We start from the raw sequence: 26,579 nt of genomic DNA, 5'->3' as shown, positions 1-26,579 counted from the left end.
ATATCTGCAACAGCTAATGATACTCACAAAGGAATGGTGTATTGACAGTGTAATGCAAATCAATGATGTAAACAAAAACAAAAAGAGGAAATAATGTTCAGACATGCAGCAAAGAAATGTCAAATGTGATCATCACCCTAGAACAGACTGAAGATTAAATGTTACCTTTAGCGAAATCACAACTATGACCTTTAGAGAATGGGAATAAAAAACAACCCTGGAAGACATCAGACTGGTGGAACGTGTCACCTCACACAACCTTCTTTTGAGTAAAGTCACCGCACAAAGGTCAGGGAGACAGAGGACGGCTGTCATTAAAATACATTCAACAACCTACGGCTGAAATGAAAATTGACACATGTCAGTTTTTCCTCAACACTTGAATATGATGAGGGCCAAGGAGGAAAATTACAAAACAATCTACAATTTCCTAAATTTCAAGGTCAGTGCTAAGTCCAATTTCAAATGATCCTAATCATAGTAGAAGACCATTTTTAAGCTGATTTAAGCTGAATTCAATATATATATTAAATTAAATATGTACATAAAAATGTACATAATTATCTGGCAAACCCTATTTAACTGGCAGCATTTCTAAGGATCTGTCTTGGCATACAGTAGGCGCGTTTCCATTACCCTCCAAATTGCATAAATTGAAATTGTGAATTAAAAATACGCCTAATGGAATCGTGTCAGTTACGCAAAAACACCCATATGTCGCAAAAAGTTTTTATGTTGGAATGAGGTGGTTTTTCAGTCAATGCGAAAAAGGAATTATTCGGAATACTGCAATGGAATTTTTTTCCGCATTTACAGGTCACATGGCATATGTAAAATGTCATAAGACCATTCTTCAATGTACTATAACATCCAAGAAACACTTCATACGTGGCCGCTCTCTGGTATAAGGGGCTTTCCCTGCCATAAATGCTTAGACATTTTACACTGCACATGTCTGCACACGGTGCAATGTGGCTCTGATATCGCCACTGAAGCTGATTGTGGCCACTCTTCTCAATGCTTGAGTTTATTCCAGCCATGCCACACACGTTTCTGAAGCAGCTCTCTGTGTTGCTTCTGTGAAGATAGACATGTACTCCTTTAAATAAATATAGCCAAAATCCCACTAAAATCCATTGCCATGACTTCTAAAAATGTAAAAGATAGGCAAAAGGTTACGTTTTTGTCGCATAACATTGGTTAATGGTTATTTAAAATGTCATTTCGCGATATTTTTTTTAATCAACATTTATAAAATATTGCCAAAGTTTTGCACAAATCTGTAATGGAAACGCACCTACTGTCTTGCTGTAGATTTCAAACTGAATGTGCACTATGCAGTGACCAAGCAAGTTTAATTTATTTGGGTCCGATGGGAAACATTAAGTTCAGCATCAAACTGGGAAAATACTGAACCCAAAGTGTGTAAATAAGCCAGTGAATGCTGGAGGAAGAAGTCTCATGGTTTGAGGGAGGTTTTCTGCAGCAGGAGTTGGGCCATTCATGCAGCTACATGGCAGGGTGAATGCAAATTTATCAGAACCTCCTTCTGCAACCTTCCCTGTGAGGATCCCCCAATCGGCTCACAATTTTCATGTAAGACAATGCCCCCTGTCACACAAAGTAGTCCTGACATAAAAACGATTGAAAAATCTCTGATAAATTATTGGGGCCGGAGTTACTAAACAGTTACTAAACTGTGGAAGTATAGTGGTTTCTGTTCTCTTATTTTGATGTTTTCCACAAAATAAAGGTTTTTCTCATGTGCTTTGGTTACTTTGTAAAACATGCTAGCGGAACAGTGGTATACCCATATAGTATACTGTATACCCTCTATTATTCCTTAAAAAAATTTCAGCAATGAAGATTAACACTGTTTCAGAAAAAAAAAAAAAAAAAAAAGTTTCTAAATTTTTCTGTAATTTTGATCTCCACTAAATCTCTCTCTCTCTCTCTCTCTCTCTCTCTCTCTCTCTCTCTCTCTCTCTCAAAAATAATAATAATGAAAAAAAAAAAAAAACATTGTACTAAACCTGTCACTGGGGCGGTCCCTTTTCAAAACGTACACTTTTGTGGCTTTTACGTATTAAAATGTACACTAGGTACTTCTATGTGTATTTAAGGTAGCAATATGGACTCTTTAGGTACAAAGGTATGCCTTTTAAATAAATAGTGCCACAGTGACAGCTTTTATACCTTTTTTTTTTTTAGAGTGAATATATTCATATATACACATAGCTGTAACACAAAACAAATACTTTTTTATCTCATTAATAATATAATATAATATAATATAATATAATATAATATAATATAATATAATATAATATAACATTATTTAATATAATATAATATAATATAATATAATATAATATAATATAATATAATATAATATAATATAATATAATATAATATAATATAATATAATATAATGTTTTACACACTCTCTCTCTCTGTCTCTCTCTGACCTATGGAAGTAAACGTGCCATATTTTACTGCTTTTAAAACTCCCATGAAAATGAAATGGGTAACAGTGTTTTGTTTTCAACTGCTTTGGAAGAAGAGTTCTGAATGTAACAGTAAGTTAAATCGGCAGTACAATAAACTCTTACTCAAGTCCTTCTTCTCAAAACATTTATATTTGATGATATAAGTAGTAAATGCACTTAGAACATGGAAAAATGGAGTATTCACTAAATTGTTCTGTGCTTCTTATACCAATGGCACTACACCTCAATTTGCAATTTCTATAACCATCAAACTACTTAAAGTTCAAAGTCAGAACCAAGACTTCACCTGTCGGCAAGAGGTGATTTTGAGAATTGATCAGAATTAGTTCACCTCAGTCCAGATATTGACAGCCCTGACACTCTGACAGGTTATACCAGATTAGTGTCACCTGCATTGATCAGACACACTGATAACTGGCACTTTGACTGATCACACAATCAGAGACAAAACTGATAGCCAACCCTCCAACTCTCTTCCCTGATCCATTTTGAATAGCAGCACATGCTCTGTCTGGAGTCATCCAGGCGTGTCGTCTCATATGGATTTAAAGACAATTATCTCTCAAATCATAATTCTTTCATAAGACTCCTTTAAGGTGAGGTTAAGTCATTCAACTATTTTAAGCACAAAGCTCCACGGTTCATTTCTTAAAGACTTCTTCAAATGCTTGGAGACAGCAACATGAATTTCCAGAAAGAAATGTAAGTCTTGACAACATTCTTCATTAGTGTGGGACCAGCTCTTGTACTGCCTAAAGGCTGTCTGCGGTCCATGACGTGAAACAACACCGGAACAGTTGGGCGGCTGTCAGCCTCGTTCTAACATAATAAAGACACACATAGAAATATGTGTGTGTGTGTGTAGTCTTAAGTCTTAAGATCTTATACATTTTTGCTTTCAGCAGCCGTAATTTCCTCAGCTCAACCCCCAAAACACAGCCGCCAGTCACACTCGTATCATATAAAGTGGAAAAATGTGGCGTGTGCATCTACCCTGCATTAGAAGAGTCTGAGTGAAGAATGCCTGAAAAGCAGAAAGCACCTTCTACAGTATGTGTGGGGAAACTGTAAATGGATCCCAGCTCCAAGTCCTTCTCGACTTATTAATATATGGGTGTTTATCGCTAGAAACTCACTCTCAAATATATTCAGTAATAACATCACAATAGCATGTGAGCCCAAACAGCATTGTGTTTCCCTTCTAACTTGCTCCTCTAGACGGCCCGATGTTATCATAGGGTGTGGATTGCCCTTTCAGAGTTGATATTTTAAGTTTAACCTTTATTTGAAAGCTTGAACGTTCAGTTTAGAGATGGAATTAAGGTCAGAGCTCAGAAACCGTCAGTGTGATACAGTGTTTTTTGGTCACCCGCAGTGAAATTGCATTGATGCACTCAATCATGTCAACTAACTCATAACACTCATAATTTAGAGTCGTGCAACGCTGGCCTGACACATCACTTACTAAGTGACGGCCAAGAAGATGTACAAAGTAAAACTGTGTGCACCGTCTTCTCTGCTAAAAGAGCAATCAGTGCGGCTTGCCCACGGGCACATGTCGAAATCTGTGATGCAGATGACTCTTACTGATGCTGCAAGGGTCAGTGCTCTAGTAAGTCAAACTGAGCTATTATTTTTCGAACTAATGCGTTTACTGCTGAAAAGAAAAGCGTACTGTGGCTAGTCGCTGGAATGGGTTGTGTTTTGGGTGATGGTGTCCGCCATCAAGTGTTTTAACTCACAATACATCCTTAATCCAAATTTAAATAGGATTTGTTTTTAGGATATGTCTGTAAAGCAATTTACCCTGGATGTCTGTAATGTTTTCACACAGGATAAGCCATGTCTGCAAAAAGCACCCAGAATGGCACTCGTGAGCATTTGTATGTTACAGCCACACATAACTACCGTACTCTTTGAGAAAATACATTTAGCTGTGATGCAATCTACACTGCAGCACTGTCACTCGTGCGGGACCTTTTTTGAAAGGTACAGACATGTACCATTAAAGTATTAATACTTCATTAAGGCACTAACTTTAGGTGCTTTTTTGCACCCTTTAGGTGTGAATAACGTATAAATGTTTATATTTTAAATTTTTTACCTTTTTGGTACCACCTTTTTTTCAGAGAGGAAATATTAAATATTGTTCTAAATGTTTTTCAAGTCATTATTATTTTTATATAAGTGTCTTATGCTCACCAAGGCCACATTCATTTGATCGAAACACAACAATATTGTAAATATTACAATTATTTTAATTGTAAATAGTAATACAATAATTGTTTTTTGTTTTATTGTATTTTAAAATGTAATTTATATGATGCAAAGCTGAATCAGCATCATTACTCCAGTCATCATTGTCACATGATCCTTAAAAAGTCATTTTGATTTGCTGCTCAAGAAACATTTCTCATCATCAACGTTTAATCAATTTCTTGACAAAATCATTTGTGCTATCTAATATTTCTGTGGAAAACATTATGGATTTTTCTGAATTATCTGATAAGTAGGAAGTTCAAAAGAACAGCATTTAATTGTAATAAATATTATAAAAATTTGAAATGTCTTAACTGTCATTTTTGATCAATTTAATGATTCCTTGCTAAATAAAGTTTAGTAAAGATTTTGTATTAATTTCCTTTAATTAAAAAAAAAAAAAAAAAAAAAAAAAAACTAAACAACAGAATGTATGTTGTATGCAGTAAGTCTTTTGGCTCTTTTCCACTGCATGGTATGACTCGGTTTGGTTCACTTTTGTTTTTTTTCCACTGTGTACGTACAGTATCTGGTACCTGGTACTTTTTTTAGTACCAAAACATGACGTGTAAACTCTGTGGATTGGCTGGAGAGAATCTTCACTACCTGCGTCACTGAACTTGTGACACAAACACAACAGAACCGCTAGATTTAAATCAGCACAGCCAGCCAAGGATCGAATGCAACGCCTATTTTTAACAACCAAAAAGTTTTGTTATCTGCTGCTGAAGTACTGTACAGATATTCCTCTTGTTGATAGCTGAGGAACGGATCCAGTGAGAGCTTGATGGTGCAACGCGGAATGAAAAAGTTTTTTTAAGGGTCCTGTGTCCTGACATTTTATCCTACCCTGTCAGATTTTCCTACCCGGGTTTACCTTTGTCTCATGCTAAACAACGATATTTAATGTATCTCATCTGCATTACTGTAAGGGTAGGTTTAGGGTTGGGGTAGGTGTAGACTTGAATAAAAACGCAATCTAATTGGTAGAAAATAATATTTATTGTTGGTTTCCTGTAGCTGTATCCCTTCTAGCTACAACCGCGAATATAACAGATAATTACTGTATTTGCAGTACTGTAAGGGTATGATTAGGGTTGTGGTAGGTGTAGACGTTAATAAACCATAACTTTACAGTAGCATTTTTCGTTGTGGAATTGTACTACCCACTGTTTTAGTGGGAGGTAGGAAAATCTGACAGCGTAGGACAAATCGACAGAACACCGGCAGTAGAGGTGGTGCAACTATAACGATATGTGAATAATCCTGCCCACTCTAAATCGATACTTAACTGCAGTGGAAATGCAAACCGTGCTGAACCGAGCCGTGCCGTACCTTACTGAGCCATGCCGAGCAGAGTTGTACCATGCACCTTTCTTGCTTTATACTGTTCTGCAAAATGTGTTCTGAAAAGCAAGGCAAGGTAGCACAGTCTGAACAAACACACACACACACACACAGAAATCTAAAACACTTAAAACTTTCACCATCATTTTGCACAAAGATCACATAATAACAAAAATCATACTTAGGCTACGTTTCAAATTTTTCAAAACAAAAGAAATCAGGATCCTTTCGTATTTCTCTACATGGATAACAAATGAATGAATTTCACTTGGTTCCTCTCACAAGTCTCAAGTTGTATGGTCTACAATCTTTTCAATAAAAGCTCAGACAAAAAAAAAATACTATATGCTTTGCATCCTTAAATCCATAAATGCTAAACATGGGCTGCTGAGAGCAGATTTACAGGATCGTATTAGCTCACCATTTCAACTGCTATTATTTTTGTTTACTGTTTCCAGTCGATTTATAGAACATAAAAGAAGCCGTAATTTTTACCTGCATAGAAATGTGCAGTCTGAAATATTACAGACAAAGCCGATTAGCACAAAATTATAATCAGGACTCAGTATCAAGTAAAACTAACTCTGTCCAAAGAGGGCTAGCCAATTTTACCAGAAAGGCCATGTATGACACATTCCTTCACCAAGCAAGTTTTGTGAACAGACCAGCACAAAACCAGCATGTATCTAAACTGGTCTTAAATGCAGAGTTATCTGAAAGAGGCACTCATCCATGAAGTGATGTATGTTATCCTCCAGCTATGAACAGAGAAGAGCAAGATGTTGTGAGATCCATCAAATGCATCCCTGATTCCACCACATTCAGGGGAGATAAATGGCCTTATTGGGACAGACCACACAGTGGCAAACCTCTAATCTGCTGCATAGATTACAGTTCTCATTGATCCGCACATCAGTGTGATGGGCCAGATAGAGAATAAGAACCAATCCCGTGGGCTCCAATAAAACACTAGTTCTATACTATGTCTGTTGTCAAATAAAATATGTAATATCAATATATATTTAAATTAAAATATAAATATTAGATTTGGGGTCAGTAACATTATAAATATATATATATATATATATATATATATATATATATATATATATATATATATATATATATATATACACTATTAAAACAAGATTTATATTTCAAATAAATCTTATTCGTTTTAACTTTCATTCATCAAAGTATCCTGAAAAAGATGCGATTTCTACACTTCAGCAGCACAACTGTTTTCTACATTGATGATATGAAATATTTCTTGAGCATCAAATCAGCATATTAAAATGATTTCTGAAGGATAATGTGACACTGAAGACTGGAGTAAAATATAGCTTGGACGTCACAGGAATAAATTACATATTTTCTTTCATTCCTTTTTTTTTTCATGGAAAGCAAAATAATCTGAATAATTAAGTTTGTAAAAAAAAAAAAAAAAAAAAAAAAAATTGAAGTATGTCTATATATAATGACACTTTAAAACAGCTCTTTCCTTATCTCAACTGCACAACAAAGAGATTAAAATTCTCAGCATTAAACCCCAATACAGAAATGCAAACCTATGACAATTCAATATTAACTTCGACAGCACTAGTAATAACTTATGTAGACTTAAAATGTAACCTTGGATGGGCATTGCTATGTACAGTCAAGATATCAGCAAACAGGTGAAAAGATGAAAGATTTCATTAATACTAAGAACTCAGCTAGAAAGCTACACAAGTGAAAAACTGCAAGATAATGGCAACTTCTTGTACATTTTGCATGCATTTTGTAATTGATTTTCTCACATCTATCTACCAATCGCCAGTCTAGCTCTATATGTATCGATCAAAGCTGTGTCAGGTTTGACATTCGCTATAATTACACTGAGATTCTGCTGTTGATTAGCTAGAGGTCACAACGATTTTAGCCTGCTGTAAATTTAAGTGGGGGGTGGTGGGAGGAGAAGAAAGAAAAAATATAAAAAAAGGTGACCTTGGTCCTCATATTATATTGCCTCTCGTGTGTTCTGTGAATTTCTGGCAGTGCTGGAGAACTAAAACGACGAGGTCATAAACCAGCAGAAAATTACAACTGCGACTACAGGATTCAATGAATTTGAGTAATGTGCTGCTGACAAAAAGTTAAATGACTGACTTCCTCAATATGTTGCTTTAGAGATAGGCCTCGGCTGAAGAATGTGTTGACTTACACATGAGCTATAAAGCTGCAGAACTTAAGATGTAGCATCACACCACACTGCCGCTAAGTGACAAAGCACTGCAAAGCTTGGAGGTATGAAAACATTAAGAAAAAATGCATTTATAATAGGATACGGTAAAACATTCCCAGCTGCCGGAGGAATTGCTTTATTTATGACTTTTTTCACTTCACATCCAGGTGTAATAGAGCCTCTGTTATCAGAGTAAATGAACATCAGGGCTTCACAATGAACCTGAAGTGCTGTGAAAACAAAGAACAAATTCTGTTTCTTGGAGGAGTTCGCTAGTTTATTTGAATTCCTTTAAAGAAATGCGGAATTGCTACAGAGTCCAGAGATGGAAACTGACAATCCGCGTTTGGCCAACGGAGTCGAACACTTAAGACAAACTGGCAAGCAGAAACACCTGGAGTTGATATTCAGAGATCTTCACTGACAAGAGCCCTTATTAGACTGCCCACAGTGTGGGTTAGCTGCTGGAGAACTAAGGGTCTGGCCATATGGGGTTCACACTGGGAGGTTACTGAAACACCAGGATCAGAAACATTATTTAATTACACCGAAACAGGGCATTCTTTGACTTTGATAGAATGCTTCTGTTCCCTGGAGTAATTCCATGCAACTGTGCATCTAGGAGATCGACATCCTGGACAATCCAACCTGTTCACTCATCAAATTGAAAACCCCATGTCGGTAAACACAATTTTCTGTATAAGCTTGCACAAACACTGCTGAAAATCATTTTCTTAATCAGTATATTTGTTTGTGTACACACACACGATGTGTGTGTATATAGATAGACACACACACACACACACACACACACACATACATACATAAATACATGCATACACACAAAATAAAACTCACTTGGAAAAAAAAAAAGAAAAAAAAAAAATATATATATAGAGAGAGAGAAAGAGAGATAGATAGATAGATAGATAGATAGATAGATAGATAGATAGATAGATAGATAGATAGATAGATAGATAGATAGATAGATAGATAGATAGATCCCACCCTCACTGCAAATCAATCTCCAAAGCCACGCTTCCTCCAAAAAACATGAACGCACACAGGCAGGCCAGAGGCTGACCAGCGACATGATGAGAGACAGTGCTGGAGGAGGGTTGAATGCAACACAGTCAGATTACCTCATCTCTCATTCACCGGTGAGAAACATTGCACATACAGGGTGAACGGAGGTATGCAAATACATATGTTGAAAGGCAGGTAACACAGCCTATCGTAGCCCTCAGACCGAGGAATATGATTGGACAAGGGGAAGTTTTGGCCTAGTGGTTAGAGAGTTTGACTCCTAACCCTAGGGCTGTGGGTTCGCGTCTCGGGGCAGCAATAACACGACGTAGCTGCCCTTGAGCAAGACACTGAACCCCCAACTGCTCCCCGGGCGCTGCAGCATAAATGGCTGCCCACTGCTCTTGGTGTGTCTGTTCACGGTGTGTTTGTATGTGTGCACTTTGAATAAGTTTTTTGAATCAAATCACCTACCCTGCCTTTATTGTAATCGACGAAATTACTGCCAAAAATGTTTTTTATGTCAATAATACCAAAAAAATAAAAAAATAAAATAAAATAAAAAATTCATAATGATAATTAAACAAACTGAAAATGATGTGACAAATAACACTGTAAGTTATAAATAATGCAATAATGTTTTTTTTTTTTTTTTTTTTTTTTAAGACAAATCTATATATATATATAAAATACAGATTTCCAGTCAAAATCAATAATAATCAGACATTTCAGCTGCATGAGCTAAAAGCAGAACAGGGAACAAACACTGTTTACAGCGAGCTGATTAAACCTCTCTAAAGGATCTACATATAGCAATGTAACTGAACTACGAAACTATGAAACTATGACTAAGACTAAAACAAATTTAAAAAAAATATGTAAAAATTAAGATACCATTGAGTAGCTGCACATTCTGTTTTGCTCTTAGTGTTTTTATTTATTTTATTTTATTTTTTTAAGTATCTATAAGCACCACCAACACCCCTAAACATCACATAAATAAAGCATGAAACTGACATGTCAATTATATGGTGTCTTTTTGTTTCTAAGCAGGGATTTCTTGGCCAAAATGATCTGCAATGTGGACCAGACTTTATGCAGATAGTCAAAGTCCAGTAGTCCATAGTGTTCATACTCTAGAATTGTGCTAAGACGCTCAAGGCTGTATCAGGATTTCAATCAGACTGTAAACGGCATGACGGGTGTCTCTTAAGAGTGCTACCAGCCTGTAATAAGAGTTCAGTCCTGCCCTTGAATACAGAATAGAGGGATATATATCACTATGCAATGAGCTTTAACTGGCCAGTAAACTGGAGCAGTCTGAACATCAGTGCAAGGAAAAATGCTCCATCTCACGGTCAGATCCGAACAGACCCCGACATACATGCTTCAATATGCTCATTCTTGGGAAATAAAGCAGAAACAGAGCAAATGCCTGTTCCTCCAGAGCCCAATTAACTCCGGCAAAAGGAAGTTAAGAAAACTGCATTGAAAACAACACATGCCCAAAAATCCTTCATTATTTTGTCTCTTAGGTTTGGGCTGAAAGGTTAAACAATAGAGCAATGGAAACACTTCATGATTAATTTAACCAGACTTCTCATCAACATAATTATCAAAATCATGAGAGCTATTTTGATGCTGTTAGATATGATTACTCACTTCTTTGCTACACAAATTAATTTAACTATAAATACCGGGTAATTAAATTTTACATAGCAGCATTGTAATTTGTATAATAACACAGATGCCCTTTAAATTCAACAAAGTCTGAAATAATGAATTCACAAATAAAAATAAATAATAAGACACCCTTTCTCATCCCCCAAAACACCTGAATGAGTCAAATTGCATCAATCAACCGAGGTACAGGGAAGATCAAATAGAGTATTTGACACTGGTGTTACTTACGATCACACATCTGATGTCTTTTGAACTGGAATTAAGAATTATGAGAAAAATCTCTAGTTCTAATTAAACCCGTTTTAAACACCCGCACCTCTCAGACCCGTGTGTCAATTCTCCTCATGAACATTAATTAGTTAATTCCACTGGATTCTTTCCTGCCTCCTTAATATATCCATCCATAATCTATTATGACACAATAATAAAACATGCAAAAAGGCTCCAATTAGTTTCTGGGGTTGTAAAGATGGGCTATTATGGTCTCACTAAGGCTTCCTCAAGTTCACGTTGGTGGATTCCTCATCTTCATGGCATCTCTCATAAATAACACAGCTAGATTAAAATGGGTCACACTAACTGATCTCCAAAGCAATGCTATCAGCTGGTGTAATGCACTGTTGAAACACTGTGACGCTGACATGACGCTGACCAATGTGACCAGCTGCTCTTAAAAGCCTTTTCTTGATTGGATCACTCTCAATAGCAGAATGCTTTATAGATATACAAATCATCCAGAGTTCTAATGGAATACGCAAACACCGTACTCTTCAGCCAAACAACTTTCCATTACTATTACATTTTTTTTTTTTTTTTTTTTTTTGTAAATATAATGTGACCTTTTGGATCCAGGTGGATATTAGAATCCTTTAGATATGACACTTTATTTGTGGTGCTGGCTAAAACAGCACTATAATTGTTTCTTATGCTTTATTCAACACCCTTAAACTAGTGTATAACCTACATGCACATACAGACGTTTTACTACAATTATTTTGATTGTATACCTTTTGAGTTGACGCAAGTGACAGTTTGAGTCCTGGTTCCATTTCCACAGTTCCCTTCACTGGTCAAACAAGGACCCTCAGATTGCACCTGCCACAGAAAGCATGCTGGATCCTACTCCTGCTCTGCTGTAATTTGCCTGAATACCTTCTTTTAATTTACTCATTTGTAAAACTATGAGCTATGACTGCGAACTGAGAAGCCAGTCATAAATTAAATAGCACTGGAATATGAACATTTAAGACCTAAAAATACTGTTTAAACATGAAGGCAAAACACTTTTTTATAATAAAATAAATGAATTAAATCTATGCATTGTGCTGTTAGAAAGATTGTCAATGTCTTTTAATTCAAGTTCTTGAGCAAAAAATAAAATAAATAAATAAATAAATAAAAAACCTTAGGCCAACTGTAATTAATATTCCATAAATTGGCAAACGTTCTCAAAGCCAACCCCCGTCGATATCAGCTGCATTACAGTGCAGTCCATAAGCGAGAGAAAAAAAGATGTATCAGGCTTTACTCCAAGCATAATTTATCAAACAAGATTATCTGATGACTAACATGAGGGTAGGATGCTAGCTGTCTGGATACCATCTGATCCTGTTTATGGTCTGTGATGAGTAGATACCATCTCCTCATATCTTTGCTCCTTGACTATGTGCATGCCAGTAGTGAGATTTGGTTCGTCACACACCCCTGCAGGGGGCCTGACTTGGCAGTCCTTGGAAAATCATAGTGTCAGCCAAGCCTTTGAAATAATCAAAATAGCCTACAGCTCTTAACACTGCTTTGACACAAAAAATGGTAAACCCTATAAGTCATGAGTATATTGTGTGACAAGAGCTCTGAATATGTTGTCTATATATTTCAAACTTTGGCGTATTACCAGTTTGCTTCACTTATCACACACAAATTGAGAAGACATGATTAACACTCTATTTCTTAGAACAGATGTATATTCTGTAGACTGCATTATGAATAATTTGTTCTTTTTTCAGAATTCATTATATGACGATTCTATAAAACTGGTTTATATTCATGCATATTCACAACAGTGGCATCTTCTGCAAAAACTTGTCCATTTCACTCTGGGGACAGTCCATATGAATCTGTCTTATAACTTTTTGGAAACTTACATTTGTTTCCATAGATAATAGGCCAATTTATTTTTTAGATATCCATTTCCAACACTGACATAATATTCCCAGATGCAAAAATGTACAATTTATCTCTAAATTGTATAAATTACTGTCAAGTACAAAAAGCACTTTTGTTAAAACCTTCCCACTGGTAGAACTGAATTAAATTAATTTGTTCAAAACAAATTGCCATATGTGTTATATAGATACTTATATTTCCACTAAAATACAAAATATTAGATTTTACACACACACACACACACACACACACACACACACACACACAATATTTAACTATATTTCAATATATACTTTAGTACATGCACAAAAATGCAAGTTTTGTTCATTGAAGAAGCAGACTGAAAGTGTAACAAACAACTTCCTGCACATCTGAGCCCCAAAAGCAGCATTATTCTTCTGTAGGTGACAACAGCCCGACTCCAGGAAAATAAATGAACAAATTACAACCACACATCATTCTGAAACTACACCTGAGCAGCATAGTGGAGGACATACTCCCTTGGAGAACATGCATGCCGACACGGTTTACACACCAAAAGCCTTTCTGGCCCAAAAGGAATGCATGGATGGGCGATGCCCTCCTCCAAACTGTGCAAAACAATTTGGTGGAGACACATCCCTGCGGATATTAATAATTGAAAGGTTCACAGGAGCTGTTGGACTTATTCATTGGAAAGATTGGTGGGCTGCAGGCAGAGTTTCACTTCCAATAATTCAGAACCTTATCAGTCCCACTTCAATGCTCCCTACTCATATTAATGCTGGGTAGAATTTGTTTACAATCATTACCAAACCAGTGTTCAATCCATTCCTCCACATGCTTACATTCACCCAAGATCACACAAAGTGGATAAAAAAATGACTGTGGGCAATTGTAGATTTGTAATGCACTAGAAATGTTAATAAAACAACAAAATAATCAATCCACAAGACTCCTCTGATTAAATCTATGTTTGAACGTGTAGGAAAGAAGTTCATTTTTCTCTTTATGAAAGCTCTAGGCTCGGGAGTTCTGCGTAGTTCACCCAGTATCAAAGATCAAACGATCCTCTGAAACAGCAGCGAGGTGAAATGCTTGAAAAGAGTAAACAGACTATTGTCTAACAAGGTGCAGTCTAAATAATGAATAAAAGATAATCTAGACACCCTACCTATTAGACATTCCCACTGGGAAAACACATCACAAAATCTTCTAGACAGTAATCAGTCATAAAGCAAATCCTTCTCAGATGGGTTTCTTCTGATATTTCTCCTCAAGAATTTCAGAAGAAAGCTTAATGTCTCAAACTGTTTTGCCAAAATATCAGCAAGTGTGCAAAGTTAGAGATTTCAACATGAACATTTTTTTTTTTTTTTCTTAATGATCTTGATACTTTTTACTTTTTTGTAGTTCTATAGTCTGAATTATGTTTATTACTTAATAAATGAATAATTTCAAACACACACACACACACACACACACACAAACACACACACACAAAAACAGTGTGAAAAATCATTACAATTCAAAATAACTGTGTTCTGATTTTGCAATATATTTTAAAATGTCATTTATTCCTCTGGTGGTAAGGCTGAACTTTTAGCATCATTACTCCAGTCCTCAGTGTCAAATTATCCTTCAGATATCATTCTAACATGTGGATTCTAATATGTTGAAACTGAAATATATTTTTTTTCAGGATTATATTATGAATATAAAGTTCAAAAGGACCACATTTATTTGAAATAGAAACCTTTTGTACTATTATAAATGTCACTTGATCAAATAAATGCAACATATTATATCATATTATTTTCACATTTAACATCATAATTTAGATTTTCATAGCTCTAAAATATTCATCTTGTTTCAGTAAGGCAGGTGAATGATAAAAGTGCAGCACTGTTTTAAAGCTGGGATTATTCTTATCATTCTTATCCAGAATGAGTCATTTCTGACTGAAAGCCCCACTTATGTATGACTGATTTGTGTGACATCAGTCTGCCCTCTGCTATATTCTCTCATTATAGGGCAGTACTCTGGCAGCTCGCTTCAGTGACAGATGGTATCACCTCTCACCAGAAATGATGTCAGTTTTAGATACTCTGTTACCTCTGGGTTCAGCTCAGTGGAGAGGTGTACCAATCATCAATTTAAAAAACATATTTAAAAGTGGATTTTATTGCTTCTATTAATAATAGAGCAGATTTTTTTCCCACCAATAACATTTCATTCCCATATTGTCCCACCTTTTCGTCCATGTGTTTCCATGCAGTTGTCGTGGAGACAGGCCCCCCAGGAGGACCAGGAGGAGAGCAGGCATAGCTGTGGGCATGGTATAGAGCAGTGCTGCACTGCAGAAGGCAATTCTCCTGCACACAGATGCCCACTTACTGGCCTAGACACTACAGAAGTATAGGAAGGAAGAATACATATGTCAGGGAAATTTAGCCAGAACTTTTCTTGGCAAAATATAATTCAGTTTAATAAGTATAATTTTCTGATCTTTCCTGCTGAGCACTAACTCCCACACAGAATAAAACGAATTTCAAGCATTTAGCTTAAAGTCTTGACAGATCTCTGTTTCTGGATTGTGACATACATTCAAGTGAAACAGATTATATGATAAGAAAAAAATATAGGGACAGGACTTGGTTCTTTTTCTAATTTTACTCAGTGTTTCGCTATGGGAATTTGGCGTGACCAATTTTGGAAGCTCTTATGACACTATGATGGACAGGTTGACCTGTGACCTATATCAGCTAGTACGACCCATGCCAAAGACACCAGACAGCTAGCCCTAACCCAGCTTTTGTGCCTAAGGTAGTTGACTCAGCGTATATGGTGCCCATCTACTGAACTGGCAGCTTTTCACCCTCCTCTGTTCTTTTCTCCAGAGCAGCAAAAGTTGAATTCATTATGTCTGGTGCAGGCTCTTGTATGTAAAGTAATAACAGGTTTCAGGACTCATGACAAGCTGTTTGTACCTTGGGCTGCTCCTCCTTTGGAAGCCATTGTTTCATTTCATAGTCTCATTGGATCATAGAGGCTATATCTTTAGCATATGCTTGCAAGGATCTTCAACTCCTTAAGGGCTTGAGAGCCAACTCCACACGGGGTATGTCTACTTTGTGGGCCTCAATCAGGGGAGTTTCTGTTCAAGATATTTGTTTAGCAGCAAGTTGGGCTATGCCACATACCTTTGCGCAGCTCTATAGACTGGATGTGTCTGAGACATCCTCAGCACATGTAGTGCTGGAAGCAGGTAGGTATAATAATAAAAAAAAAATGATTTGTTAATTAATTGCCCATTTAATTGTTATGGGTGATATTGGAACACTCTGGGAGTGGGCTATATCTTCCATAGTGAAACACAGAGCAAAGTTAGAAAAAGTTTTTTTTTTAGTTAGGTGTTTAGGTGAGTTAGGTGTTTCATCTGCACTTGCCTCCTTGCACAGGTACGGGAAGTAATTTCTCTATAATGACTTGGGCTAATGGCATAATATAGGTGGGTGGATAATATAGGTGGGGCGGAGCCTGGTCACAGGTCAGCCTGTCTGTCAAAAGCCCTATTCGGAAGGGACTAGTTTTACAGGGGGTCGTTAGAGAAATCTTCGTTTCACAGACGTACTTGGTGATTTTCTCACACAACCTCTGTGATAATTCCAGAGCAAATTACCTACCGTTTTTCAGCAAACTCAGTGATCCTCTGAGAAAACTAATCCCGTCCGAATGCGAATGTCTGTGATTGCCAGTGATATTTTATTTCACAACGCGTTTCCTTGTGTGTTTTGGCCAACGTGAATTACCGTAGATGCTCTTACCGCGCGGATGTTTGATATATTTGCTTAGCGGCAAATAAATAATAATAAAAAATAATACAAATAATAAAATCAAGAGCAAGATCGCGTAAACTGTTAATACCTGCTATTGTAATATCAGCATCAGGTAAGATTACTCACGTTCATTTATGTACTCAGTTACATAACGTTTTAATTACATTTAATTAAGAAAAAGAAAAAAGAAAAACAAGTTAAACTAAAGGAACCACACATTAACATGGTTTTGCTATACTAGCCATTTAGTATTTATTGTGTAATAGTAATAAGGCAATCATTCTGAATGAATTAAATGCACGCATACAGAGCGCGTGATCTCTGTGACGCCCAGATGCACAATCAGACCCTCCCACCTCTGTAATAAACACGGAGATACTAGTCCCGTCCGAATTGGTACATGAAAATCACAGACGTCAGGTGGAATAGTGCACAGACGAATAGTGCTAAAGACAGACATGGTGTCATAAGAGTTCCCGCAGTTGGTCATGCCCAAAGCGATTCCCATATTCAAACAGCTCACACTGTTATCAAATAACCCACCGTTTTCTCCATCGGTTGTTCATTGGATGGAGGCAGATCTTAATACAAACTAGCAGCTCATTCTAAGTGACAGACTTAAACAGTCTAAGTTACTGAAATCTGACATACATCACTAGATAGAAGTCTATCATTTGACAGGAAGAGTTTTTGATTGAACATTACAAAGTAAAAAAGAAAAGAAAGAAAGAAACATGCATGGATATAATGTTCACAATAAAATTGATAGTATTCATTCAGGAAATAGAGAGGGCAAATTTGCGTAGCATGTCAACTTAAATAATTAACATGAATTGTTGTTTCCAAACATTTTAATTCTGAAATTTCATGTATCTACACGTGAAACACAATATTCAAGGTGAAAACTTTGATGGTGGGACATAATTTTATCCATCAGAAATGAGTTAGATTGTGAATTGAAAGTATTTACATACCAGAATGGAGGCAAACTGAAATGTGAATTTGGTAATAATACTTATTATATAATTACTATATAATTAATAATACTATATTTTGGCTATTGATTAACTTTAGCCAATAGCCTACGAGACATGGCCTACGAGACATCATCAAAAAAGGAAAGTAGTTTCAGAGGACAGGAAAATTAATCAAATCTGTTCCTATTATAGAGTAGCATGTGCTGGATGAATAGTTCCCAATATAGCCAGGGACATGCAGTAAGAAAGTAAAATGATTTTGCACAGATTTTGACTTGCATTGATTCTCAATGTGACCTTTATCAAACAAGTGTTCAAAGGTTTATGCAAACGTCTTTAAAGTTTCTTACTTTGACTGTGTTCTGTTAACATTATGTCCCTTTGGAATTATAAGGTTCTGTCTGACATTATTGTCAAAATTGAGTTATTCACATATTCTTATTCTGTGACAACTTTTTTACAGTATGTGATAGCTTTTTTTATGTTGTGTACACCTTGGGATTTTTTATTAAAAAAAAAAAAAAGTTCTATCTACACAGTCAAAGGGAATGCAAAAACGTCTCAGGTTACACATGTAACCATGATTCCTAAAGGGACCTCGAGCTGCGTAGGAGGACGCTTTGGGAACACCCTTCAGCATGACCGGGTCTAGGTTTAGTGGATGGGCGAGACATCACAGGCGGGTGACGTCAGAGGCCAGGAAGCTTAAAAGCATGTGCGGCGAAGCCGGCAATTAGCCTTCTGTCATTCAGCAGTGCTCTGTGTGTGTGTGTCAGTCACTATCTGTTTGTGAGTCTTATTTAGTGTTGTTTGTCCACTGATAAGCTCCATTAAGTCAAAGCTTCAGTCAAGAGAAGTTTTGGGTGAAAGCAGTGCCGCGTTCAGGCTGTGTGTTTCTCCTGCCCGTAAAAGAAAACACTCGCATCGCGGCCCGTCAGCTCCCTCGAGAACTGATTCTGTGCTTCACTCTCAAGCAGACAAAACTACTGGGTGTTTCCCTACCCCAATACCTTTTTCTTTTGCTGGCAGGGGAAACATGACTGACACACACACAGAGCACTGCTGAATGACAGAAGGCCAAATGCCGGCTTCGCCCCTCGTGCTTTTAAGCTTCCTGGTCTCTGAAACCACCCGCCTATGATGTCTCGTCCATCCATTGGACGGATTACACACATGGTTCAGAGCCAGTCACGCTGAAGGGTGTTCCCAAAGCATCATCTGACGCAGCTCGAGTTCCTAAAGAGGAACTTTGAAATTCAAAATCTCAAAATTATTCAGAATGCAGATAGAACCTTACAATTCCAAGGGGATGATTAGTATGAGAGTCCCTGGTTCAGGTGGAAACCAAACACCACACTTGATTTTCATTGATCTATATCCCCAAACAACACTGACTGAAAGGAGTCATCTTCATCTGTATGCCTTTCTCAGCTCAGCATGCCTTGAATCCATCTAAACACTGCTTTCATTGACTAGTGTAGCTCCTCTAAATTCATTTCAGAGTAAGGTGACTCCCTTTAACTACCTCTAATCTTAGAAACAGGTTTTTCACAAGCACGGTTACTCACGTCTAATACAAATGGCTAACCAAAAGACATGTTGCTCTGGATTTCTTAAACCAAAATGAATTAGCCTTTGCAATGTGAAAACCAACACATCTGCAGCTGAAGAGACACACTGAATGCACAGAACATAGTTAAGCCATACTACTGTTCATTGTCATTTAGACACGGTTCCGTACCCTCATTTCTGTGATGAGGGGTGGAGTTGTCAAGGACCTGGATGCAGTACAGCTGCCTGGTCTGAATCCCTCCACCACAGAGAACGCTTACATTGTTAAGCCTTCTGTCCTGCTGGCTGAGAAGAGATGCCACTTGACAGTCCCCCCAGTCCGTGCTCTTCCACACATACCTGGAGAACAAAAGCACACACCCGCTGTGGTGAAACACACTTCTTTTGTTTTGGCCGTTTCTCATAATATCATGCGGGGTTCCTCTCAAAGGTTGCACTAGATAAATGGGCACAGTGAGCTGCTGCTGAAAGATACTAATAGGCTTAGCTTCCTGTTTTCCGGCAGGAAACCATCTACTAATGAAAATGCATTGACTAAGCAAAGTGTTATGATGCATAAAGCAGTGGTTTTAATGAAATAAGTGTCTGCTGCTATTGATCAAATACCTAATCTCACTAATTAGCTTCCTCTAATCTTTGCTATGCACGGATGCAACAGGGGTTCAGTAAATAGATACAGTACTTAAACAAAAACTCTCGAAAAACCATTTAGTCAATTTTATTTTTCCACTTTCATGTACAGTATGAATTTAATTATTATTGGGAGGCTGAAATACAAACCTAGGGCAGTTAGGAAGTAAATCTCCAATGATGTTGCAGGCTTCCTTTTCTTCAAGAGTGGCGCATTCTTTGCCTAGTCCAATAGGAGTCTGCGTTATGCTGCGAGTCCTGACCCGAAAACCAGGTGACATATCTGATGCCCTACATGTCTTTGAACATGGACTCCAAACGGACCAGTCAGAGGTCTCACAGTCTCTGGGCATAATGCATGACTGGAATGTTCCAGGACCTTTGTCAAGGGTACAAAGACTGAGAACAAGAAAACAAATAAATTAGGGATGACATGCACACAAAAACATATTCAAACATTTTAATGCTGCCAAAAAGAGATGAAGGAAGTCACTGTGATTTAGAGTTGAAAGCACATAGTGACAATATGTTTTATGAGATAAATGCCATCAGTTGTTCCTCTATTGTTAGTATTTAATAGGGTGTAATGAAGAACCTTTTGTGTGTGTGTGTGTGATTGTGTGTGCGCGTGTGTGTGCGCGTTTTGTTGTGACAAATTTGTGATTCAGTTAAAGCTGCAGTCGGTAACTTTTGACGCTCTAGCGGTTAATAAACAGAACTGCTTGCGTCTTGCGGAAGAACACTGTAGCTGGAGCTACTTCTCTCTGTTTATGTCTATGAAGAATCACAAAGGTACTGGGTTACTCCGCCGTGGTACCCCTGAAGCAATTTAAAATAGTCAGAATATAAACACTTATTATAGGTGCACCCTAGTGATTCAGGACAGGCTAAAAACACGGTTTGGAAAATGGTGTACTCGCTTATTATATACATTTTGTAAATTTTGAACACAAAAAAAGTTACTGACAGCAGCTCTGATTGGATGTTTCTTATCGGGAGCAGTGTATTTCTGCAAATGGCAATAGGACCAATGGGAGGAGCCAGAGGAGCTTGATTCTACTGTCAGGGCATAATGACAGATTTAAAAAATATATAAAAAATACAATTTTCCAAAAGTTACCTACTGCAGCTTTAAAACAAACTTACAAAACCCCTACAAAACATAAGATTCTGAATCCTTAGCCAACTTTTCAGTGCATAATTTGCATATTTAATAATATGAGTAGAGTATCCGTGGCAAGAGACGACTAGATTCATAATTTGTCAGAGATGTTAAAATTTTCTTAATATACTACAATGCTTGAGTGATGGTACAGCAAATGGTTTTTGCATAGCAGACTCCAGACAGTGTAATGAATGTAAAGTGAATGATATTTAAATGATTTATTCACCTCTGTGTCCTATGAAGCAATGACTGCAATATGAAATATGAATAAATGCACAGCAAATTGCATATCTAATTAGCGATTCATCCATTTAAGTCATCTGATTAATTTACTTGTGTATATCATAATCCATTTGTGTAGTATTCATTTTCACTTCATTTTAAATGATAATTAAACTATAATTGGAAAAACTGCAGAAACTGAACTCAGGAGGGAAATATGCAAATCACTACATTTCATTAAGCATGCACATAGGATTCATAAATAAATATGTTAATTAGAGCGAATGCTCGTCTCACTGTAAAATAACAACCCGGCCTCTCTCTTGTTATGCTACACCTGTAGTAAACCTGTCAGACCCCATTCTGCTCTACATACCACCACGACACTCTCCTCCACTTTGAACTGAGAATGAGGATGCTTGTAAATTCATATTAAACAAATATGAAATGAGAAAACCCAGACAGAAGAACAAAAAACTGCAAGAACACCTTTTTCCATAGACATTTCAGTCACTGAACAAACTAAGATTCATCTATAAAAGATACATTTACTGACAGAATACAGTCAGCTCTTGTTGTCAGACATGCAGTGGGTACAGAAAATAATCACCCCCCTTTACAATTAGGGTTGCACGGTTGTGAAAAAAAAAAATAATTGTTGATTATTCCCTTGAAATTGTAATTGCGATTTTTAATTACAATTATCACAATTTACACTGAATGATGTTTATACCAGTTTGAAGCAACTGAAATATGAAAATTAACAAGATCATAACACTAACTGAAAAACTTTGATTTTCTATAGTATTAAGCCTCAAACTATGCATTGGACTGGTTTCTTCTTTTAAAGGGTCATACGATGCAATTTCAAGTTTTCCTTTCTCTTTGGAGTGTTACAAGCTGTTTGTGAATAGATACTGTAAGATTGTTAAAGTTGCAAAGACTAAAGTCTCAAATGAAGTAAAGTTCAACAGATTTCCCCTGCTCAGGGAGTAGGAAGCAATGAGCACTGTGTAGGGACCATTTCAGTCTGAACACAGTTCATGCACAGAGCTCAATTCTAATGAGCTGATTATATAAATCAGGTGTTTTAACATAGAAAGACATATAAAATGTGCAGAGCAGAGTTCTGACTGGGACAAGCATCATAGTAGGGTAAGGGACGTAGCATTTCCGTCACATGGTTGAGGCATTCAGCCAATCACAACACATTGGATAGCTGGCCAATCAGAGCACACCTCGCTTTTCAGACCGATGAGCTTTGTAAAAAACGACTCGTTTCAGAAAGGCGGGACATAGAGGAGAAACAATAATGTACATTATGTGGAAAATAATCTGCTTCTTGAACCTTAAACTGAACCAACACATTTCATTACACCAAATACATAAAATAATGTTCTTTTTAGCAAAATCACATGACCATTATAATAAATAAAGTAAAAAAATGCATGGTATTATAATGTTATACTAACATTTTGATTAAAACAATGGAGAACCCCTTAAGATAGCTTACAGTAAGTGGACTAAACATAAGTAAAACAATAACATAAGTGGAACGATTAATTTCTACTTTAAAAAAAAAGTTTTAAGGTTACCTTAACTGTATTTGCTTTTAGAAATTTGATTAATTGTGCAGCTCTATTAACATTAATCACATTTTGTTGCATGCAGTCTGAAATAATGATGGACACAGTTTTTGTTTTATCCAGCTGTATTAACTATTACTTATTTATGACATCCAAGTGAAAGTTATAACTCCAACATTTCAGAAAAATAAAATAAAAATAAAAAACAGAATCTCTGAGTTGGAAAAAGGACCACCCCCAGTATTATTTATTTATTTATATCAGTATTTTGTTGAACCACCTTTTGCTTCAATTTCAACCTTTAGTCTTTTGGGATATCTCTCTGTCTCTACTAACTTTGCACATCTAGACCTTGCCCACTCTTCTTTGCAGAACTGCTCAAGTTTGGTTAAATTTGATTTTGAACGCTTGTGGACTGCAGTCTCCAAGTCATTCCATAGACCTTCAACTGTGTTTAAGTCTGAGCACTGAATATAGGCCATGCAAGGATATTCAACTTTTCTCCTTCAAATGACTGTGTGCTCAGTTTTGCCATGTGCTTTGGGTCATTGTCATGTTGAAAGGTAAACTTTCTTTCAATTGACAACTTTCAGGCAGAGGGCAACATATTTTACTCAAGCATTTGACAGTATTTTGCCCCATCCTTTTTTCCCTCTATCCTGACAAGTGCTCCAGTCTCTGCTGCAGATAAATACCACATAAGGAAAGGACATGGTGGAATTTATACTTAGTACTTTGTGCTCTGCATTTAACCTATCCAAGTGCACACACACAGCAGTGAGTAGTGAACTAATATTCACACATACACACACACACACCCTGAACACACACCTGGAGCAATGGGCAGCCAATGCTGCAGCGCCCAGGGGAACAGTTGGTGGTTCAATGCCTTGCTCAAGGATCTCACCGCCGTCTTGGTATTAAGGGTGGAGAGATCACGGGACATCCACCCCCCCACCCCCCACCCCCCACCTACAATCCCTGCCGGACCTGAGACTCAAACCTGCTACCTTTGAGTTATAAGTCAGACTGTTAACATAGCAGGATACTATCACCTCCATGCTTTACTGGAGGAATGCTGTTATTTCAATGGTGAGCTGTATTGGATTTCTGCCAGAAATATTGTTTGGTGTTGAGGCCAAATAATTACATTTTAGTATTATCTGCCACAGAATCTTCAAGGTGCATTTTAGCAAAGCTCAGTCATGACTGCATGTGGCCTTTCTTGTGGAGTGGCTTTTTTGCAATTCTCCCATACAAGCCACACACTGTATGTGGAGAATTTGTGATATTGTTGTCCATGGACATGCACACAATGGACACTCTTTGTCATAAATTGCAACTACTTCAGAGCCTCTTGGTCACCAGTTTCCTCCTGGCTCTTTCTTCCAGTTTGGAGTGACGTCCTGGCTCTGTATTGAACCAAATACCTTCTACTTCTTAATAATAGACTTCACTGTGCTTGTAGATATTAATGAAGCCTTTGAATTTCATATTAGTGGACATAAACTACCTTGGATAGCAAGCGGCAGCAGGCAGCACCATGACACAGGTAAAATGGAGTCTACATTTGAGACTTAAAACCTTTATCATGAGTACCTGCCTACAAATCAATATTTTGCAAAGGAGGCATCTTTAAAGTCATGTTCAAAGCCTGCCTTAGTTCCTCAGTATTCATTATCCTCAGTTTTCATGAAATCCATACTCTTTTTGAGAGGAAGATGAGCTACATCTCAGTGACTTTTAATTCTACCATGAGCGAGAGCAAAATGAGAATAAAGCTCAGACTACAGCGTAACAGTGATTGACCGTCTTTCCAAACTCATGCTATGGATGCCGAGATTGCAGCAAGAGAGTAAATGTAATACTTTCCATCACGCCATAGCGTGTTCTGCTCAGGGGCCCGGCTCTCCCATGCTGCCTTTGCAGCTGCCAGAGGCATGTCTCTCTGCTCACCTTGTATAGTACTGCAGGGGGAAGGAGATTAATGGTGGACTAACCGATTTAGCTAGGCCCACTTCACAGAGCCACTTCAAAAATCCAGCTGCACAGCAATTCCTTTCACACAAGCAGAAAGCAGTACCTTGCTTCCAAGAGCATAATCTGAGATTTAGACCTTAAAAGGGTTTATGTTCTCAGGCATGCATTGCTTGTACACAGATTATTGCCAATTGAATAGACACGTCAGATGTGTCTGCATACCTTCAGGGGTTCTTACCTCAGCATGGCGTTCTTGCCGTCGCTGCGCACACAACGTACTTGGCGTGTCTGGTAGCCAATCTCCACATCCAAGCCCTTGAGGCTATGGTGGTGGTGGAGGTGGTGATGCTGGTGCCGGGAGCTCTGGATATGTCGTTTTACGGTGTTCCTCTCTGTATCTCCCATGGTGAAGTCCAGCATGGTCCTTCCACTCATCCAGAGCCCCTTGTGTTGCGACTGCCTGCACTCGCTCCAGGGGCCGACTTTAAGGCTGTAGCGATGCTCGCTTTCTCCAACCGGACAGGGCAGAAGGTTTGTACATGTCCTTGTTTGGGTGAGATTGGGGCAATTAGCTCCTCCATACATCGGTGCCGCTAAAACGTGTCGGGTCTGATGCTGGAGACCCGTGCCGCATGTTCGACTGCAGCTGGACCAGGAGGAGAAATCGGATATGATGCAGTTGTGAGGGCAGGGGATCAGGCAGGCCTGTTCAAGCACCGGCCGTGGGGAAAAGAACTCACATATCCTCTCCGTAACGGCTGTGTGGTTTGAGGTGCGCACACAATGGACCTTCCGTCTCTGGATGCCGTGCTGGGCCGTGACGCACTTAATTGTCCTTGGTTTGAGCACGTTGGACTGGAATGGTGTTAAAACGCATGGCCCCCATTCTGAAACCTCCCATTCGAAGAGATCCTGGTGCCACTCGCACACTTTAAAGCAAGGCCTCTTGCTCTCAGGTTTATCTGAGTGCCGGCAGTTTGAGTGGTGCGTGGTCCAGCCTTCTGAGTGGATGCACCACACCGTCCTGGATTGAACCCCATCAGTTCCACATTCTTCTCCCATGCACCTGCCCCACTGACCTGGAAAATGGGAGATGAAAGAATAAACATTAGCTCTTTAAATTTAAGGGTAATTAAGTAACTTCTCAGCACTCATGACCATGAGCTTTACCCAGAGAGCACACATAAATCAGCAGGATATCTGTGATAGAGTGCATTGTCTGGAAAGTGTTACATTTCAAAGGATTAGTTCACACAAAAAATATTTTTTTGTCATCATTACTTTCCAAACCCATGTTGCTTTCTTTAAAGAAATCCCAACAATTTCAGACAATAACACTATAAACTTGGTTTATCACAATGCTTTTATAAAGCTTTAGACTTTCATAATTTTTGAAGCCTGACACACCCTGGAC

At 37.7% G+C, this 26,579-nt stretch overlaps 1 protein-coding gene across 1 annotated transcript in view; it reads right to left on the bottom strand.

The window, feature by feature from the left end:
• The window catches only part of LOC128019346 (thrombospondin type-1 domain-containing protein 7B), a 180,215-nt gene that overhangs the window by 73,028 nt on the left and 80,608 nt on the right, over nt 1-26,579 (bottom strand). Inside the window, exons 4-9 of the mRNA XM_052605326.1 lie at nt 25,404-26,244; nt 20,363-20,611; nt 19,752-19,921; nt 15,447-15,602; nt 14,364-14,368; nt 12,057-12,168 (exon numbers count right to left, since the gene is read on the bottom strand). Coding sequence (XP_052461286.1) covers nt 12,057-12,168; nt 14,364-14,368; nt 15,447-15,602; nt 19,752-19,921; nt 20,363-20,611; nt 25,404-26,244 — 1,533 coding nt within the window. The remainder of the gene's footprint in view (nt 1-12,056; nt 12,169-14,363; nt 14,369-15,446; nt 15,603-19,751; nt 19,922-20,362; nt 20,612-25,403; nt 26,245-26,579) is intronic.

This window comes from Carassius gibelio, chromosome A9 (genome assembly GCF_023724105.1).
Source record: "Carassius gibelio isolate Cgi1373 ecotype wild population from Czech Republic chromosome A9, carGib1.2-hapl.c, whole genome shotgun sequence".
NCBI classification, from domain to species: Eukaryota; Metazoa; Chordata; class Actinopteri; order Cypriniformes; family Cyprinidae; genus Carassius; species Carassius gibelio.
The sequence above is the reverse complement of the archived record's forward strand: the minus strand, read 5'-3'. Positions and strand labels throughout refer to the sequence as shown.